Source organism: Manis javanica, chromosome 16 (assembly GCF_040802235.1).
Source record: "Manis javanica isolate MJ-LG chromosome 16, MJ_LKY, whole genome shotgun sequence".
NCBI lineage: Eukaryota > Metazoa > Chordata > Mammalia > Pholidota > Manidae > Manis > Manis javanica.
Window position 1 is genome coordinate 60,223,942 of NC_133171.1, and position 19,498 is coordinate 60,243,439.

At 45.7% G+C, this 19,498-nt stretch overlaps 1 protein-coding gene and 2 long non-coding RNA genes across 3 annotated transcripts in view; 2 read left to right on the forward strand and 1 right to left on the reverse strand.

Annotated features, from left to right (window-relative positions):
• The window catches only part of LOC140846665 (uncharacterized), an 87,762-nt gene extending 70,235 nt beyond the window's left edge, over positions 1 to 17,527 (forward strand). The window contains exon 3 of the long non-coding RNA XR_012126009.1: positions 16,699 to 17,527. This is a non-coding gene — a long non-coding RNA (uncharacterized lncRNA). The remainder of the gene's footprint in view (positions 1 to 16,698) is intronic.
• Positions 613 to 7,719, reverse strand: LOC108391347 (patr class I histocompatibility antigen, A-2 alpha chain-like). The gene is given in 11 exon segments (XM_073224101.1): positions 613 to 4,757; positions 4,908 to 4,955; positions 5,094 to 5,126; positions 5,564 to 5,598; positions 5,600 to 5,645; positions 5,759 to 6,021; positions 6,545 to 6,557; positions 6,641 to 6,700; positions 6,703 to 6,912; positions 7,117 to 7,386; positions 7,650 to 7,719. Coding segments are annotated over 11 exon segments (1,050 nt in total). The 5' UTR covers positions 7,717 to 7,719; the 3' UTR covers positions 613 to 4,752.
• Positions 7,537 to 14,368, forward strand: LOC118974003 (uncharacterized). Its single transcript, XR_005063590.2, has 2 exons — positions 7,537 to 7,882; positions 13,004 to 14,368. It is a non-coding gene; the product is annotated as an uncharacterized lncRNA (long non-coding RNA).
• Positions 17,528 to 19,498: the final 1,971 nt, after the last annotated feature.

Consider the following 19,498-nt stretch of genomic DNA (forward strand, 5'->3'; position numbering starts at 1 on the left):
CAGATTTTGCTTTCTTTCTCCCTTACTCTGAGGATATGAATCTTGGTTCCACACATTCACAGAGATGGTTGTCTCTCATGCTCCCACACAGGTAAGCTCTGGACATTATTTCCTGTCTATTACAGCTCATGAGCCTGAGAAATCAAAGGTAGGATTTTTCTAACTTTGGCAAATACCCAGTTGATCAAAGCAACTTTTCTTTCTGGCTTATTACACATTTATACTTTGACCTAATGAATATTCTCTTCATTGTTCTACTATACTTTTGAATGCTTTTTATATTTTACCTATTTAGCTGTTTTTTGTAAGGAGACAGCCTTAAAGCCTACTCTACCATATTATTGGAAATGGAATGCCCATCATTTTTTACTCCTGCTATTTAGGTGGCACCAGGTAGTGGATTCTGTTTCTGGCTGTGTAGCCTCAAGACTGTTTTATTTCTGTACTCTCTGAAATAAAACAAGGCCCCAGTTCTCTCTCTTCCTTCCTCTGTCGCTTTAACTATATGTATATTCACTTATGTTTCAATCAGGACAACTTGGAATATGTTGTTTACACCAAGGACTGAGAAATCCATGCATGCAATAGTTTCAGAAAGGAAGGCTTCAGAGATATCTTTCCAGCTTTATTGCTGTATCCTTGACGTGTAACATTGTGTACCTTTAAGGTGTACAACCTGTGGATTTGGTACATTTGTATTTTCCAAAATGATTGCCACCATGAGCTAGCGAATACCTGAGTCACTGCATAGTTTATAGTTTCTTTTTTGTGTTGAGAATATTTAAAATCTATACTCTCAGCTTCTCAGAGAATTTCCTTAGACCGAGCTGCTAAGCACTTCAATGGTCCACCTGGCTTTTCCCTGATAGGTAAAATAACATGTATCTCCCAGCATATGTCTTGCCTTTTTCTTCCCAGGAAAAAAAAATTTAATATGAATTTATGACCCTTCCCACCCTGAACGCTCTCTGATTGCTGACCTCAGTGGTTTCGAATTTGATTGAGCCCCAGGATTGCTTGTGGACTAGTAAAAAAAACTCAGGCCTCTCCCCAGATCCACCTTCTTAGAATGTTGGGCCTGGGACCAGGAATCACTTATTCCACAAGCCCTGCAGGTGAGCCAGCGCACAGCCATTTGGGAATCCTGGCCTACCTTTTTTCATATGTTGATTGACTTTTTTATTGAAGTATAGTTGATATATGTTATATTCACATATAAAACATAAGTGATTCAACAATAAGTAATTTACTCACCCCAACTAGTAGTTACTATAAACATAGAAAGATGTTACAGAACTATCCACTATTCTCTATGCTGTAACTTCATCCCTGTGACTAATTTATATTATGATCAAGATTTTGTGCTTCTTTATCCCCTTCACCTAATTCACCCACCCACCACACACCCTCCCAATGGTAACTTTTCTCAGTATCTATGACAGTCTATTGCTGTTTTGTTCATTTTATTTTTAGATTCCACATATAAGTGAAATCATACAGTATTTGTCTTTTCCACCTGCTTTATTTCACTTAGCATAATACCCTCTAAACCCATCCATGTTGTCATAAATGGCAGGATTTCTTTTTAATGGCCAAATAATATTCCATTGTGTACATGTACCACCTCTTCTTTATCTACTTACCTACTGATGGACACTGGGTTGCTCCCATAACTAGGTTATTGTAAATAATGTGCTGCATATATCTTTTTGAATCAGGGACTTCATTTTTTCAGGTAAATTCCCAGAAATGAAATTTCTGGTTCAAATGGTATTTCGATTTTTAGTTTTCTGAGGAACCTCTATACTGCTTTCCACAGTGGCTGAACCAATTAACATTCCCATGAACAGTGTAGGAGGGTTTCCTTATCTCCACATCCTCACCAACACTTGTTATTTCTTGTCTTTTGGATAGTGGCTATTCTGACTGGTGTGAGGTGATATATCTCTGTGGTTTTGATTTGCATTTCCCTGATGGTTAGGGATGTGGAGCATTTTTTCATGTGCCTGTTGGCCATCTGTATGTCTTTTTTGCTGAATTGTGACCTGTAGACCAGCAGCAACACCAGCCTTATTACAAATCTAGAACCTCACACTCTACAAAGATGGTCTGGATTTTAATGGGATGTCCAGGGGACTCCTGTGACACTAAAGTTTTGGGTCTCCCTGCTCTACGTGCCTTCTGCACATGATGCTAGATTTTGAGTCTGCCTGGGGCATGTGGTCTGATCAGATTGCTCAGCACCAGGGGTACAGGGGTCAGTCCTTGTTCCTTTCTCTTCTATCCCACAACCCCTGGTGACCTCATCTGTGCCCAAGGCCTTATGTATCACTTCTATGGCATCACATCCAAAATTTATTTCACCATCCAAGACATTCCTTCTAAACATCACTGTGTATCCAACTGCCAACCTCACCTGTATTTCTAACAGACGTCTCAGTATCAGCATTTTTTAAATTGGATGCTTATGATGCCACTTCCTCAAGCAGGCCCCTTCTAGAGTCCTCCCCATTTCCATGAAGGCATCCACATTTCTCCCTGTAGATTCTGAAATTGTGCATGTCCTAGTTTCCTCCTTCTTGCAACCCAGATTAAATCCATCAGGAAGTGCTGCAAAGTTCATCTTTAATTATATCCAGAATCCAATCACTTCCCATAATTCTCATGCTCACACCCCAGACAGGCAGCGGCCTCTCCAGCCTGGAGCCCTGCACTGGTTTCCTACAGTTTTCCCGACTGCTCATCTCCCTTCGCTTTTCGTTTCTGCACAGCAGCCAGGCTGAAGCTTTTAAGTCATACAAGGTCAATCTTCTGGTCAAAATTGTCTCTAACTCCACATCTTACTCAGAGAAAAGTCAAGGCCCTGCTAATACCCTAAGGCCCACATGATGTGGCCGGATACAGGACTCGTCTCAGTTGCTCTCTGCTGCAGCACAGTGGCCTCCTCGCCCTTCCTTGACACAAGACACACTCCTGTCCCAGACCATTTGCAATGGAGGTTCCCTGCCTGGGAAGAACTTGCCCCAGATATCCTCATGGGCATTCCATTATCCTTCAAATCTTCACTTACAGGTCACATTCCCAGTAAGGCTCACACTGACCACCCTAAAACAATAGCCATCTTCCCTCTCCCCATACTTATATTATGGGCCACCTGCCTCAAATCACTTAACCAGCTTCTAATATAAACATTGCTCCTATTTTATGTTTATTGATATACTCTACTCCTTCCTGCAAGAACATGGGCTACACACAACTTGCAGTTTTACTTTGAGGTACCCTATTATGTGTGTGTCAGTATGTGTATGTACTATTATCTGGCACATAACAAATAGTTGAATGAATGGTCCATGTAGAGCACCTCCCTAAATCAAGAAATATCTTTACTAAATGTGACTGCAGATCACAGCTGTTTGGTGGCAGATACGGCACAACGTCCACTTACACTGACCTCAGTGCCGCCTGTGCTTTCCTCACCAGTGTTGCTCCCCACTTGCACCATCTCCTCCCCTCACACCAACCCTCCTGCACAGCCCAGCAGTTATAGTTTGGTGTTTAGAAAAGATGTACCTTAGCCCATGGGTCCTATTTTCCCACCAAATATAAATCTAAATTAGCCTCTACAACCCTGAGTTTGGATCAGAAGCAGCACAAGGAATCACTAGACATAAGGCAGCGAAGATAGGAACTTGCCTGGTCCCAAAGGGGCTCAGGGACCACCCCCTCCATACTTACTTACAATTTAATAAGAATGACACACTTAGAATCTGATCCCTCCTCTAATTAAAAAAGGTGGGGGAAAGATAGAAAATTCCATAAAGAAGCCCTAGAAGGAGGGAAAGAATGATTGATCTCAATATTCACTTTCTGATACTCTAGAGTATCCTGCGCACAGGGGTCGTCCTGAGATTTGTGGGGACAATGACAGGCCAAATGACTCCTTGCTGTCAGGGATGGGGGCACCATCCAGAGGAAAATAAGACATGAACTCGTACACAAAACAAGAACAGGCACAATTCTCTACAGAAACAAAGACAAAATGAATAAACACTCAAAACATGGGGGCTGAGGGTGGGACCCAGGCCATGCTCTTGCCTGACTTGGTGACACAAAGCCCTCCTGCTCATGGTCGGGGACACAGGGCAAGGCCTGGATGATGTCTGAATCCTTGTGATCACAGGTCCTGTTGGGACAAAGTTCTACTTAAAGGACAAAGGCAAAGGAGCAGAGATGACCCAGCTGAGGAGGGACGTCAGATCCCATGATGCACTGAGCCCACAGGGCACAGGCCCAGTCCATGTTGGGCTCCCTGCGGCCTCTCCTGTCCACACTCACAACAGACTCAATGCAGCAAACACACGGATTTTGGACTCAGTGCTTCCATTTGTTTCTTCTCTCAATATCAGCAATCTTCTCCTTTATTACCCCATCAACCCCTTGATAACTAGTAGAAAAAACAAATGCATACCATATTCTCATTTTCCCTAAGGAAGGTAGACATCACTACTCAGCCCAACATGATGCGAAAGCAAGGCCCAGCCCTGCCTCTGCTGGAACAGGACAGTCCATCAGGGAAGAGAACCCAGTCTGTGTGGGGAGGCAGGGGGGCCAGTCTTCCCACCTCCCCACATTATGCCAATAGGAACACAGACCCATTCAGATGCTCTTCGCAGAAAGAGGCAGGGGATCTCGATGTCACACAGAGGAACACAAACAAATCTTGCATTACCCAGTCCCCACAAGGCAGCCACCTCACACTGTGAGAGAACGAACAAATTCAGGGCAGTCACCTATGGGAGACATTCTCCTAGCCCACCCCATGCTCACACTGTCCCACTCAGAGTCCCCATCACCCAGTGTGTCTCCTCTGCCCCAACCCCTCCCACCTCAGATCTCCAGGGTCTCACCTTTAGCAGCCGTGAGAGACACATCAGAGCCCTGGTCGCTGTCCCCACCTGGTGTGGGACAGAACAGGACGAGATCAGAGCCCATGGGAGATGACAGTAAAGGAGGCATTATGGGGACTGTGAGCTCCCCAATGGGCTCCCATCTACACCCCCAAGGGGCTCAGGGACCACCCCCTCCATACTTACTTGCAGCCTGAACATAGCTCCCTCCTTTTCCTCCTGTGGGAAGAAAACACCCTGTGAGAGGCAGGGAGGAGGCAGGGCCATGAGGGCCTAGTGGGACTTGATAGCCCTGGACCACAGGGAAGTTTCCAGAACTGCTACTACAGACCCAGGACAGGATCAGGAAACAGGGAGAAAGGAGGTGTGGTGGGGACTGGACCACCTGCCCTTCTAGAGTCTGTCCTCAGCAGGGACCTTCCCTCTCACCTTGGACTGCTGGGAATCCTGTCCCCATCACCAGATTTGTGAAGGGAAAAAATCTGTCCTTCATTTTCACATGTGCTTTACAGGAGCCAGTGTCAGCCCTCAGCTCCAGGCTGGGCAAGCACAGGGGTGTGGATGGCATTTTCCCACTAACAGGCAGGACAAACTTCCACCCAGGGCTTGAGCCCCCCAGTGGGCCAGGAGCACTCAGAAACACCCCCCTTCCCTACCTGAGCGCTTCTTCCTCCACATCACAGCTCCAGCCCAGGCCGGTAATGAGGCCCACGAGGGAGATGGTGGGCTGAGGTGGCTCTGGGGAGGGAAGGGAAGGTGAAGGCCTGACCTCAGGCTTGAGTCCTGACTTTGCTGAAGTCTCCACAGGGCTCTGCTCCCTGAGAAGGGCTCCACCCCTCATCCCTCCTCACCCCATCTCAGGGTGACGGGCTCAGGCAGCCCCTCATGCTGCACGTGGCATGTGTATCTCTGCTCCTCCCCAGAAGGCACCACCACAGCCGCCCACTTCTGGAAGGTTCCGTCCCCTGAAGGCCTGGTCTCCACAACCTCTGTGTCCTGGGTCAGGTCTTCCCCATCACGCAGCCAGGTCAGGGTGATCTCCGCAGGGTAGAAGCCCAGGGCCCAGCACCTCAGGGTGACCTCACCATCAGAGAAGGGGTGGTGGCTCACGTGTCTTTCGGGGGTTCTAAAGAGGAAGAATAAGAAAATTCACACTTTATTCTCTCTTCATGGGCTACTGCAACCACATTCCTGTGACCACCCTGAGGATAGACAGGACAACTGGTTACTATGGAAGGAAGCATAGCAGCCAGGACTCAGGGATCTGGGATAATCTACTAGTCCTTGAGAAGTTCTAAAATGGCGGTTAGAGACCAGGTTGGAGGGTCGGGGTCTGTAAGTAGGAAAACACACTAATAGTCCTGATAGGGGTGGAGATGAATCGCTCAGAAAAGCGGGAGTCAGACCTCCTAAGATGTTCTCAGGCTATGATCAAGGCCTTGAGAGAGCAAGGAATGGTTCCCAGGATGACTGTAAGGGTGACAGGGACCCCCTCTGACGGATTATTTCGGGATGTCTCCGCCTCCACCTCGGGAAGGACGCGTTATTAGTTCTTTAGAGAAAGGCGGGCCCTCAGGGCGAGTCACTCTCTAGGGCAGAGTATGAACCCATAGGGGACTGTCTCTCTCCCCACCCACGACAGGGGCGGGGCTCTGACACCGAGTCAATTTCCCTTGCTGTGGGAGGCCAGCCCAGCCCGAAGGGAGATCGGGGAGGCCCGCCGCCCCTCGTACCTGCGCGCTGCAGCGTCTCCTTCCCGATCTCCAGGTACCTGCGCAGCCACTCCACGCACCTTCCAAGTAGTTCCTTTGACTCTTCGCTTCACGGCCCACCTCCCACTTGCGCCGGGCGATCTGAGCCGACGTGTCCGCCGCGGTCCAGGAGCTCAGGTCCTCGTTCAGGGTAAGGTAATCGGTGCCGTCGTAGGCTAACTGGAAATACCCGCGTAGGAGGCACCCGTTCGGCGCCAGGTCGCATCCACACATCTTCTGGAGGGTGTGAGACTCTAGCCCCGCCCCGTAGGTCAGCCCCGCCCACAGAGTCCCGCCCCGCCACCCGCAGTGCCTGAGAGTAAACTGAAAATGAAACCGGGTAAAGGTCCCTGCGGTGTCTTCCCTGGCAGGGGGCCAGGCGCGTCCTGCAGCCTGGGGGCGACCTCAGCCGGACTTGGGGAGGGGTCATGCCCTGTACCCGGGCCCGCGTCGCTCACCGGCCGCGCTCTGGTTGTAGTAGCTGCGCAGGTTGTTTAGCCCCACTCGGAAATTCTGTTCGTGACCCTTGGCGATCCGCGTCTCCCGGTCCCAATACTCCGGCGCCTCCTGCTCCACCCACCGCGCGAGCGGCTCCATCCTCGCACTCGCGGCATTGCTGTCGAACCTCACAAACTGCGTGTCGTCCACGTAACCCACAGCGACGAAGCGGGGCCCCCTGCGGCCGGGCCGGGACACGGCGGTACCGAAATACCTCAGGGAGTGGGAGCCTGCGGGCGCGGAGGGGCTGAGACCTCCCCGCGCGAGTCCCGGGTCCCAGTGGGTGGGGTCTGGCGGGGAGGGGCTCGGGGCTCGGGAGACCCGACGGGGGGTAGAGGCGGGTGCCGGGGAGGGACGAGGGAACAGAGGGGGGATAGAGCGGTGCGGAGGTTGGGGACGGGCCGTGGGGCGGCGTAGAAGCGCCTTCCCCGGGCGTCCTGCGCCCCCTTCTGGGCGGTCCCCTCGCTCCTCCCCGCAGAGACTCCGCACTCACCCCCCCTCCAAGTCTGGGTCAGGGCCAGGGCCCCCGACAGCAGCAGGAGGAGAGCTCGGGGTGTCATGGCCCAGACCCTCGTCTTGTGGGGAGAAGCTTAGTCCCACCGGGTCCGTGGAGACTTCCTAATCCAACGGCGGTGACGCTGATTGGCTTGTCTGGAAACCGGACACGCAATGGGAGTGCGAAGGGGCCTCGCGTCACTAGCATCCAGGCGGGAGGACCTGACACAGGTTGTGAGCGGCAGAAGTGAAACCCTGGGGTTTGGGCTTGTATTTTATGCGGGTTGCATCTGTCAGGATTACTATAGTAGGAATTAAACAGTTAAAGAAATTTTATTAATTCATTTGAGGTAATATCTAGAACTCATTGCATGTTAACAAATGTTTTTGTGAAAAATAACTGTTTTCCCAGATTAACACAGTAGTGAGAAGAGTGGATCTGTTTACGTTTTACATTTTTGCAAGTCTGTCGTCTGTTTCATTAGATTTATGTATGTTTATATTTGCATCTGCATTTAATTTGTTACTTTGATTGAAATATATGGAAAATATACAATCTCACTCAAATATGTAAAAGTAGTTTTAATAACCTTTTCAAATAATTGTTGATATTCATTTTTGACACTAAGTTAGAATATACAAGTCCTTCTTTCTCAAAGGTTATTTGCAAAGTGGAACCTGAAACAGTATCATTAAGTATTTCCTTTTATATTAAAATCCATAGGCATACCTTGCACATTGAGTGTATCTTCTACTAATGCATGATTATTTTGAAGTAGTGTGTTGTTTCACTAAGTTATGTAGATCTGCCAGTGTTGATGATAGTGGAATCAAATTATTAAAAAAATCACATTTGTCTCATGTTACCACAGATCCCAATAGAAAAGTGTGTCAGTACTGAGAAGCTGTCAGGCTTACTGGTGGGACACAAGTTTTGCAAAATTTTGAGTTTTTTCTTTAGTGTACATTTTATCAAGGCAACAAGTGCTGTTCAGTTGTCATCTGTAAGTTGATTTTCTTGAAGGGACAGGCCGGTGTTCATTTTCAAGGAAGTGTCCACTAAATATCCAAGTCTTAATAATTACAGTTTCTGTGTTGTTCCTTCCTTCAGATAAATGGTATCCCATTAAAAAAGAAGCTTGTTTCATCTGTACAGATTGTTTTCCTTGGGACATAGTACTTTGGAATGTAGCAGAAGTGCTTTATGTGTACATCCCACATCACATAAAATTTGAAAATACAGATTTGAGTATAATTTAGTAAAGATAACTTTTAATGCTTTAACCAGGACATTTTAAAGTGAAACTTTATTTTTGTTTTTCAATGCAAGTAAGTGGGGGTGAAGAATAACCAGCATTTGCAGTTTTGACCCATAGCCTCCATTTGTGCTCAGTTTACCTCGGTGCAAATGCCAACATAGTGAAAAGACAAAGCCTAAGTAATACTATGAGAATAGTTTTAACCTCATGGATTCCATGAAAGGGTGCCAGTGAGTTCAAGGGGTCCACAGACCATACTTTGAGAACTGCTGTTCTTGATAAACCAGGGAGTCTCCCACTGGCCACCACCTGAGCCTCCTCTTCCCTGACCAGCATTCCTTTCCCTGAGCTGGACTCCCTGCCCTCCAGCTTAGTTTAGAGCTTTGCCCTCCCTGGGCACCTCCAGAGGAGAGCTTACCTGTTGATGCCAGGGAGGATTCTCAGCTTGGGAAAGGAGATGGAGGGACTTGGAAACACTTTATGTTTGAAGACACCAGACTTACTGATAACCTCCTTTGGTTTTGTTCTCCACCAGCTTAATATGTATTCATATTCCAGAGAGAAGTCTGACAGTCTGTTAGTGACACAATATTGGCCTTTTCATTTTTTTTATTAAGGTTTCGTTAATATACAATCTTATGCTCAGGTTTCACATGAGCAACATTGTGGTTACTACATTCCCCTCTATTATCAAGTCCTCACCACATACCCCATTACAGTCGCTGTCCATCAGCATAGTAAGATGCTATAGAGTCACTACTTGCCTTCTCTGTGCTGTACTGCCTTCCTCATGCCCCCCCTATATTATGTGTGCTAATGATAATACCCCTTAATCCCATTATCCCTCCCTTCCCACCCATCCTCCCCAGCCCCTTTCCCTTTGGTAACTGTTAGTCCATTCTTGGGTTCTGTGAGTATGCTGCTGTTTTGTTCCTTCAGTTTTTGCTTTGTTGTTATATTCCACAGATGAGTGAAATCATTTGGTACTTGTCTTTCTCCACCTGGCTTATTTCACTGAGCATAATACCCTCTAGCTCCATCCATGTTGTTGCAAATGGTAGGATTTGTTTTTTTCCTATGGCTGAATGATATTCCACTGTGTATATATACCACATCTTCTTTATCCATTCATCTACTGATGGACACTTAGGTTGCTTCCATATCTTGGCTATTGTAAATACTGCTGCAATAAACATAGGGGTGCATATGTCTTTTGAATCTGAGAACTTGTATTATTTGGGTAAATTCCAAGCAGTGGGATTCCTGGGTTAAATGGTATTTCTATTTTTAGTTTTTTGAGGGACCTCCATATTGCTTTCCACAATGGTTGAAGTAATTTACATTCCCACCAGCAGTGTAGGAGGGTTTCCCTTTCTCTGCATCCTCACCAGCATTTGTTGTTTCTTGTCTTTTGGATGTTGGCCATCCTAACTGGTGTGAGGTGATATCTCATTGTGGTTTTAATTTTCATTTATCTGATGATTAATGATGTGAAGCATTTTTCATGTGCCTGTTGAATTGGCCCTTTCGTTTTGCATGGCCCTAATACATCTGACTTGAGGCCCACAAAGCATGAAGAGCAGTCTTGCCCCATAGAACGTTCTGAGGTGAAGGAATTGTTCTGTATCTGCACTGACCACAGGGTAACCACTGTGGCTATTGAGCACTTGAAATGTGGCTAATGCTTGTGCACTAAGCAGCTGAATTTTTAATTGTATTTATTTAATGAGAATTCAAATAACCATATGGTTGGTAGCTGCCATATAGTGCATATCTAGAATGTTCTTAGTGGTCAGTCTCTTCCTTCAAAGAAGATACTGCATAAATCAAAGCTTGATAGATACTGAAATATCTTCACATGGAAGTCATGGATTTATCTAACATATTTCTATATAAATCCTTAAAATACATGCCTATGAAAGTTTAATTAAGATGCATTTTACCAACTACAGTGTACAGACATCAGCCAAACATGATTTATCACATCTAGGACATAAGTGTTAAAAAATGCCCATCGTGGAGCTAATGCTTGTGTTTATTGGGACTCTTGGTGCTGTTTTCGTTAACCTGCTGAAACTAAGCAGGCCCGTAAGACTTCACCCAGCTCAAGAGAGGGTATTTATTGAACACAACATATGTCTAATACTTTGTAGGCTCTGTAGACATACTTGTAATGGTATCAAGCAGAAGATGTAAATCTTAGAATTCTGTACCTTAAATTCTTAACCTATTGCTCCTCCCCTTTCTTTCCTCCAAATTTAACCAGTTCTGTTTCCTTTCACCCTTGGAGCCTCTTCCTCTTTATTTCTATTGGATGAAAATAAACATGAAAATTTTATGCTTATGGAATAAAGAATTCTCTAAGAATGAACCTAAGATGAAACACCATAAAGAAAAAGATAAAATTTCTGTATGTCAACCACACACTCACAAAGATACAAACCACACCCATAATCAAACTAAAAGACATGTAAAAAAATGTTGACAAACAAATGAGTGACATGCTTCAATGTTCATCACTGAGACCACTAGGAGACATGTTGGATTTATTACTTGCAGTCCTGCAGACAGCACAGCAAGGGACCTCAGGAGTCTTAGTGTAAAGGTATTGGAACATCTACAGGATTTGGGCTTTGGATGGGTGATTTGGGGCTGGTTTGTGGAAGATGGGGCTCACTCCAGATTGGGTGCTGTCCAGAAGAAGAGGAAGTTCTCTGGGCATCTCAATAGAGCTTAATGTAGACAGGGCTGACTAGAGCGAACATAAATCGGTATCTGTCAAATACAGCCATTGCTCATGTCGTTCAGCACCAGGGAGATGTCCAGTATTTTGTGGACTGCACAGTGTGTTAGTTTTTATGTATGCTTAGACAAAACAATGTAGTGGTAGTGTTTTGTCTCACTTTGTTGAGGTCTCAGAGTGTTCTGGTCTGATGTTAATGCTCTGTGAGATGATTTATGTCCCACAGGAGAATGACATGGGCAAGGGGTGGGCATCAGGCCATCTTCTAATGAACTGTGTCAGATCAGTTCTTGATACTGGGGACTGCCTTGTCTTTTTCCTTAAATTCAATATTTTAAATTAACTACAACCTAACCAAAAATAATTAAACTATGTTTACTTACTAGAAAACAATTGGGAAAAGAAGAAATAAAATGTCAAATAAATATATTAGTAGTAAATAGATATAAACAAAACTGAAAATGTGGAATAAGAAATGAGGATAAAAATTAAAATCTTTTAGCTTGGCAAAGATGAAAGTAAGTGATGAAAGTAAAAGGGTAGGGAAAATATGCTGTCATAAAAAGTGAAAGGATTGAAAATGGGTATGACATTTCTAAAGGGCAACTTTGCAAAATGTCTCAACAATTAAATGTGCTGACAATTTAACACAAATTCTATTTTAGGAATTAATCCTAAGCAGATAATCACACATTTTCTCAAAAGTATATATTCAAGAATGTTTCTTGAATTATCATTTATAAAAGCAAAGAATGGAACTTATATTAGTGCTATAATCAGTGTACTGATGGTAACTATGAATAATGGATCACTTACTATGACTCAGGGATCAATACCATGTGATTTTCATAGAGTGTCAAATATTTTTTTAAATTAGCTATGTTTTTATTACTAAATACATATGTTTATTGCTAGGGAATGTGCATCCACAAATATGTATGATATATTTAATTTTTACAAAAAAATTATACACATTGCTGGATAGAAAAGGGTATGAAAAGACTATTAATTGTCTCTAAGATAAATACTTAAAAATTTCTTTTGATTATATATGGTTTTTTCCTGTAATGAATTACTTTTGTAACAACAGAAGATCTTAAAAACAATTCCCAGCAATAAAAGTATAAACAGATTAAAAATTCCTATTAGCAACACTTTTCTTTCCTTTAGAGGGTCAAATTTAATCACCCAGGCAAACCCCCTGAGGCACCCAGCATGTGACCCCTTTGTACAGACAGGGACAGGAAGACTCACAGAGGCTTAGGAGGTGGTGGAGCAGGGATTGAACCCTGAGGGGTTTTCTCTCAGAGGCCTTGTTGATGCATCTCCCCTTGGTTCCTTGTCTATCAGGTGGTGGGTATGATCTGCACTCCACACAAGTGAACTCTTGGAATGTTCCAGAATGTTCTGTGACAGGAGACCACTAGGCTCAGAGCTCAGGAGGACTTCAATGGCAATGTGACTTTCCTACTCAAACCACAGTAAATCCATCTTGCAGCATATATTTCAAGGCCTCCAGTGGATCCAGATCAGCCAGACTCTGGAGGTAAAGCAATGAGCAAGAGTAAGACCCTGGCCATGTGACACCAGCACTGTCCCGAGGGAGACAGGCACTGAGCAGAAATGCCGAAGATGAACGTGAATCACCACTGAGCTGAGTGCTGTGAGGACCGAGTTCATGAGCATGAAAGCAGACAGCAGGAAACCCAACAGGCCCTGACCACTGTATCAACAACATCTACAGGATGTAAAGATATATGGCATAGGAAACAAAAGAATCATATAAAACTATATACAATCATAGAACAAGCAGGAGCTCTTGGAAATTAAAAATTATTCACAGAAATGAATAATTCAGTGGATGACTTGGAAGATTAAAGCTGCAGTTCCCCTAAGTAGTACAAATGGGAAAGTGATGGCAAGCAGGAGAGAAGACCTATAGCCCTATCAGTCATGGGATTCCAATGAGTTCATGATGTAACTTCAAAAAAATGTAGAGTAGTAAATGATAAAGAACAATTTCAAGAATACTTCTCAGAGTTTACAGGTACAAATTCATATTTTGAAAGGCCTAACCAACTTCTCACTACAGTAGATGAAATCTGACTCACACCAACAAATCACAGTGGAATTTCAGAAAGCAGGTGGAGAAGAAGAGACCTGGAAAACTTCAAAAGGCAACAAACACAGGCCTGGAGGCTGGGAGACACTGAAGCAATGCCTCCAAATCCTGAGGAAAAGTATTTCCAACACAGATTCTATATGAAGTCACTGTGAATAAGGAGGAATGTGGCCTAAAGACACTTCAGATGTTTAGAGGTTCAGTCATTTACTTTCCATACTCCTTTCTCAGGATACTACTAGGCAAAGTGGGGTAAAATGATAGGGAAAACCAATAAAGAGGAACACATGGGATCCAGGCAACAGGGGAGCCAGCTCGACAAAGGCACCCGCCACCCAGGACAAGGTGCAGGAGATGGGATGTGAGCCCCGTGCAGGTGCGCAGCATCCAGTCCACGACGGTGCTGAGCACTGAGGCCCAGGGGTGTGCCAAGACATGAAGGCCATAGAATCCCTGATGCACTCAAATATATTCACCCAGATTTACCCTGGGGAGTTTGGGAATGATTTAAAACAAATATAACAGAAACTAAGCAACTGAAGGAACAAGATATTTATATACTCCAGGAAAAATAAAAAGTTGTTTCAAGAAAAGTTGTTCTAGTCTACTTAGTGCTCCACTGTGACTAGCATTCTGTGAGCATAATAGCGCAGGCTCTGCACATTGGGCTAATCAAAATGATAAAAAAAAATTATATTGGGAGGATGGTTGTATGTGAAAGAAGAACTAACTAAAGAAGGTGCATAAAACTGAAAAACATAGTATTATAAACATCAAAGAATCTGCTAGGAGAGTTAAGACAGGCTACTTCTGGAATTTAGGCAATAGGGTCAGGGGATGTCTGTCTTCATAAGAAGGCTTATAGAAGTATCAGAATTTAAACTCTGTGCACTATTCCATTGGGTAAAAAGCCCAGTAGTTGAGAAAATAGACTCAGTCTTGGTCTAGGAGTGCCATAGAAATAGGGCAATAGATGGAAGGAGATTTGGGATGGAGTAGTGGTTTTTTATGCAAGGATTTTATTTTGATTTATTTACTTGACTTTTATTTTTTGAATGGGGGGATTACATCATATTTGTAGAAGGAACGAAGGAGCCAGTGGAAGGGGGGGATAAATGGGGCGCAGGCATGGGGACCGACCGTGGGCCTGAACTGAGGGCACCTTAGATAGGAGTGGGACATCCCAGTCACTGGTGGGAAAATGAAAGAGGTACAGACGTCTCCTGGGGTGCAGTTCTCACGTGAGTCCTTCTTTTCTGCCTGAAAATAGAAATAAGCCCCTCACCTCAGAGTGGGGAGTGGGAAGACATGAGGGGGCTTAGGAGGGATGAGGAAGGAGAAGAGGCCTCTCAGGGGAGTGGACTCAGGAAATGGCATCTGGAGAGCAGGGCTGGGCCTGGCTCTGTGCCCAGCAACTTAGAGAGGGGAGGTTTCTGTTCTGGGGCAGCAGCCAGACAATGTGTGAGACATTAGGAGAAATGCAGCAAATATCTCCACTGTGAAGAATAGTTATTGTATTTTGTCATTTATCAATTTTAACATTTCATAATTTTTCTACAGTAAATATTCATTACATAAAATATGTTATACAATATACAAAAACATTAATGAGAAATGTTTAAATTTTAAAAGGGAAGGCAGATGGGTAGAAAAGTCAGGGGTCAAACCCAGAGGTGGAAGGGCTGAGCCTGCACACCTGTGCTCTGGGCAATGACCTTCCCAAGGCTTTTCTCCCTCTCTCAGGATGCTGGGCTCTGTGGAGGACAAGCAAGAGCTTCCCCATCTTTTGGAGTGTGGTCTTTTATTAGTATCTTGTTGGCTCTTTCATGCTTTAGACATGGTTTTGCTGTTTTACATGGCATTTTAAGCTATTTTAGTGGGATAATTTGTCCATACAATCTAGCCCACCTTTTCCAGAAACAGAAATTCTAAGGCAAAATAGTTCCATGAAAAAGTGATGGACCCAGAGTACAGGATCAGAATCTCCATATTCACAGATGATGTCAAGTGTTTAACAAGACTTTACAAGAGTAACAATTTTAATGTAATTAATTTTTGTGAAGGTTATTCATGCTCATTCAAACAATACTTCAGATTATACAAAATAAATGTCACATCATCCCCCTATACCCCAGTCACCCAGGTCATCCCCCCATAAACCATTTCAGTTAGCACTTTTTCATTTCTTTGCCCAGAAAAATATAACTATGCTTATATCTAGGCATTAGTTTACATTGTTATCTCAGTAAAAAAGCTCAGGTCTCAGACTGGGAGAAAATGATTGGAAGTCACTTATTTAATAAAGGACTTGTTTTTAAAATACAAAGAACCTTGAAAATTCAACAATAAGAAAATAAGTAATTTAATTAAAAAATGAGAAGTCTGACAGATACCTCACAGAAGGAGATTTGCAGATTGCAGATAAGCACATGAAAAGATGCTCCACATCATGTGTTACTAGGCAAATGCAAATGAAAACAACTGTGGAATGCCATCACACACTTATTAGAATAATGGAAATCCCCAAACTGGGAATGCCAAGTGCTGACCAGGATGTGGAGCAAGAGAATCTCACCCATTGCTGAGGAACTCAGAACAGCACAGCCTCTCTGGAAGATAGTGGTTTCTTATAAAGCTAAACATAGACTCACTAGTGATAACTCTCCTAGGTATTTACCTAACTCAGTTGAGACTTAATGTTTGCACAAAAACCTGCACAAGGGTGTTTATAGCAGAAAATCCCTTAAGTGTGGGCTGTATGTGCATGGTGACTTCCTTCCAAAGACTACAATATGGTAAGTGGGGGTGTAAAAACAGAACTTCTTCATGGGGAGACCTGGAATTCTCAGCCTCAGCTGGGTGACGAGGTTAATTTAACATCACATGTGATGATCTAGTGGTTATCATATACCCTTTTATGCAGTGTTGAGACGGCACTTCATCTCTGCGGTTTCTTCTCCCAAACCCACTGCCCCAGTCAACCAAACGCAAACTGAGAGACAGTCTACCGTACACCTGAGCAGTACTCCTCAAAATGTCAAGGTCATCAGAAACAAGGAATGCCTGAGACACTGTCACAGCCAAGGAGCCTGAAGGAGACTGACTGGGACTTAACCTAATGTGGTGACTTGGACGGGATCCTGGAACAGAAAAGAAACACTATTGAAATCTAAATAAAGTGTGGAGTTAGTAATAATGTATCACTGTTTCTTCATTAGCTGTGACAAGGGTCTGATGGGGATATAGATGTTAACAACAGGGACACTGAATTGGGATACTGTACTAACTTTACACTTCTCTTAAATCTCAAAGTATCTGAAATTTTAGAAAGTGTTTTTTAAAATCGCCCTCAGAAAGGAATAGGTTGTGGAAGAAAAAATGATATACTTTTCTATTTTCTAAGAGAGTGTCATCAAGGGCCAGAGAGAGGGCTGTGGGAAGGAAAGACAGGAACCTCAGACACAGGCGGGCTCTAGGGCGCTCCTCCCCTCCGGTCGCCGCCCCGCCCTCGCGCCTGAGCCCAGGGCTGCCCAGGAGCATCTTCATCCCCACGTTGCCCGGCCTCCAGGTCACCCACCTCTGCCTGACAGCACAGTGCGGCCCTCGCGTCGGGCAGCGCAGAATCGGAGAGAGCTCTGGCGCCCCCGTGTGGCCGCAGGGCTGAGGACAGGCCGGAGCGCCCTTGGTCCTTCCCCAGCGACCTCCCCAGGTCTCCGTGAGCCGCCAGCAGTGGGACAGGGCTGTGCACACAGTGGGGAACCTCCATCCAGTGTCAGGTTCAGAGGCTGAATTGTTTCCCAAAATACATGGTGACACAGATTTTTCTTCCTCCTTTAACGACCACGAGCAAACGGGCCATAACAGTTAGTACCCAGATTTTGGATGGACCTCACAAACACCCTGGGTGCCCTTAGTCTCCTGGGATGGGACCTTGAAACCCAGAGTACCTTGTAGCTTGTTCCTGCTGCAGCTTCCAGGGAGGAAATCTCCTCCAGGGAATCAAGTCCCGACCCTCTATTCTAGGGTGTGAAAGAGGAGTAAGAAGAGGGAGGAGAGCCCTAGGGTCATGGCCCGGGAAGACGGTGAAGCTCCTGGAGAAGTGAGGAGAGGAAGGAGATGTGACTGTCGGGGGAAGAGGGCCTACAGGAGTGCAGGGGGAGGAAGCAGAGAGGAGAGGGGCTGGGGAGGGGTCGGCTCAGTGGACACCTGTGTGGGGGACGGGTTCTGTGTGGGGAGAGGCACAGGGGCTGCTGGCTGGGTGCTGCGAGAGGTCTCTGTGGTCACCTGATTCTGATCACACAGTACACAGGCCCAGCTCTGTAACTGCTGGTGAACTGTACTAACTTTAGGGATATTTCTATACTTACATGTATGATATAACGCAACCACAGGCAGAGGAAAGGGAAAAGAAAAGGAGAGAAGAGAGGTGACTGAGGAGATTCACCTCTTGCAGAGCAAGGATCCCTCCGTCTTGGGCTGGGGTGGCCAAGAGCACCACGGAGCACGGAGGAGGGAGGGCCTGACCACTGGAGGGGGCAGCCTGGGCCCTGATCCTGGGTTTCTAGATTCCCACTCTGAGCACTATGACTTCAAAGCCGTGTCCGAGTCCATCCCCGGCTCACAGTCCTCTACCACCTGGACACCCTCTCTACTTGCTATGATAGGTGGGAACCACTGCACCAAAAAGACCATCCCTGGGCCTCAGACAGGGAGCTGCTCAGCTGCTGGTGGCCTCAGGCACTGTGTTCCTGGAGTGCAGAGGGCAGCTCAGGCCTGGAGGCTGGAGGCTACAGTGGCTACAAGGAGAGCAACGAGTCAGGGCCCAGGCTTCTGCCTCACATCACCCCCAAAACCCAAATGCGTTTCTTCCCCTTCTTCCTGAGTCTCCAGGACCCAGGCATCTAAACACCAGCCCCAAGGACACCAAGAGTGGACCCTTCTGTCCAGGTGTCAGAACACCCCACCACCACCCCTCTTTGGATCCTGGACAGTGGCTGCCCTCCTCCCCAGCCCTGAGAGCACTGGATGCAGCATCCTGTCTCTTCTTCTCCTTTATGGACATAAGCTGAAATGTGCTACCATATGGATCCCCCAAGCCTCCTCCAAACCCTGAAATTATAGGTCCTGCAGTCCTGACCCAAGGATAATTTCTGGCTCTGCTGAAGGACCCAGAAGTGTGGGATCTTGGGGTATGTGGGTGCTCCCTGGAGCCTCACAGGCTGCAGCTGAGCCACATCTTCCAGCTGGGCAGAATCAGCAGATACTGGATATAAGAGTAGGGCCTGGAGGACTTCACTGCCTAAGGACCCTGTCACCTAGGCGTGGAACCTCTCCAGAGGCCAAGAGTCTTCAGAAGCCGCTGGCAGTCTGGCTTAGTCCTTGGTCATGTGCTTGTGGCCACGTGGAAAATGCTGAGGAGCTCGAGGAGCTCTGCTGCTTGGCTTCTGGGCTGGGATAAGCCTAGAGCAGCTTCTCTTCCTTCCAAAACAAGACACCCACCCTCCCCTCCATCACCTACCAGGGAACCAAGTACCTTCCTGTCCCAGTCTCAGCTTTAAGTTTTGGTTCCTAGACATAGTCATTCATTAACAAATATTTTGGGGCATCTACTATGTGTCAGGCACTATTCTAGACACTTTGGATTATTTTAAAGCAACTCAGGCAAATCCCTGCCCCATGAAGCTCACATGCTGATGGGAGACCCCTACAACAAACAAGCAATT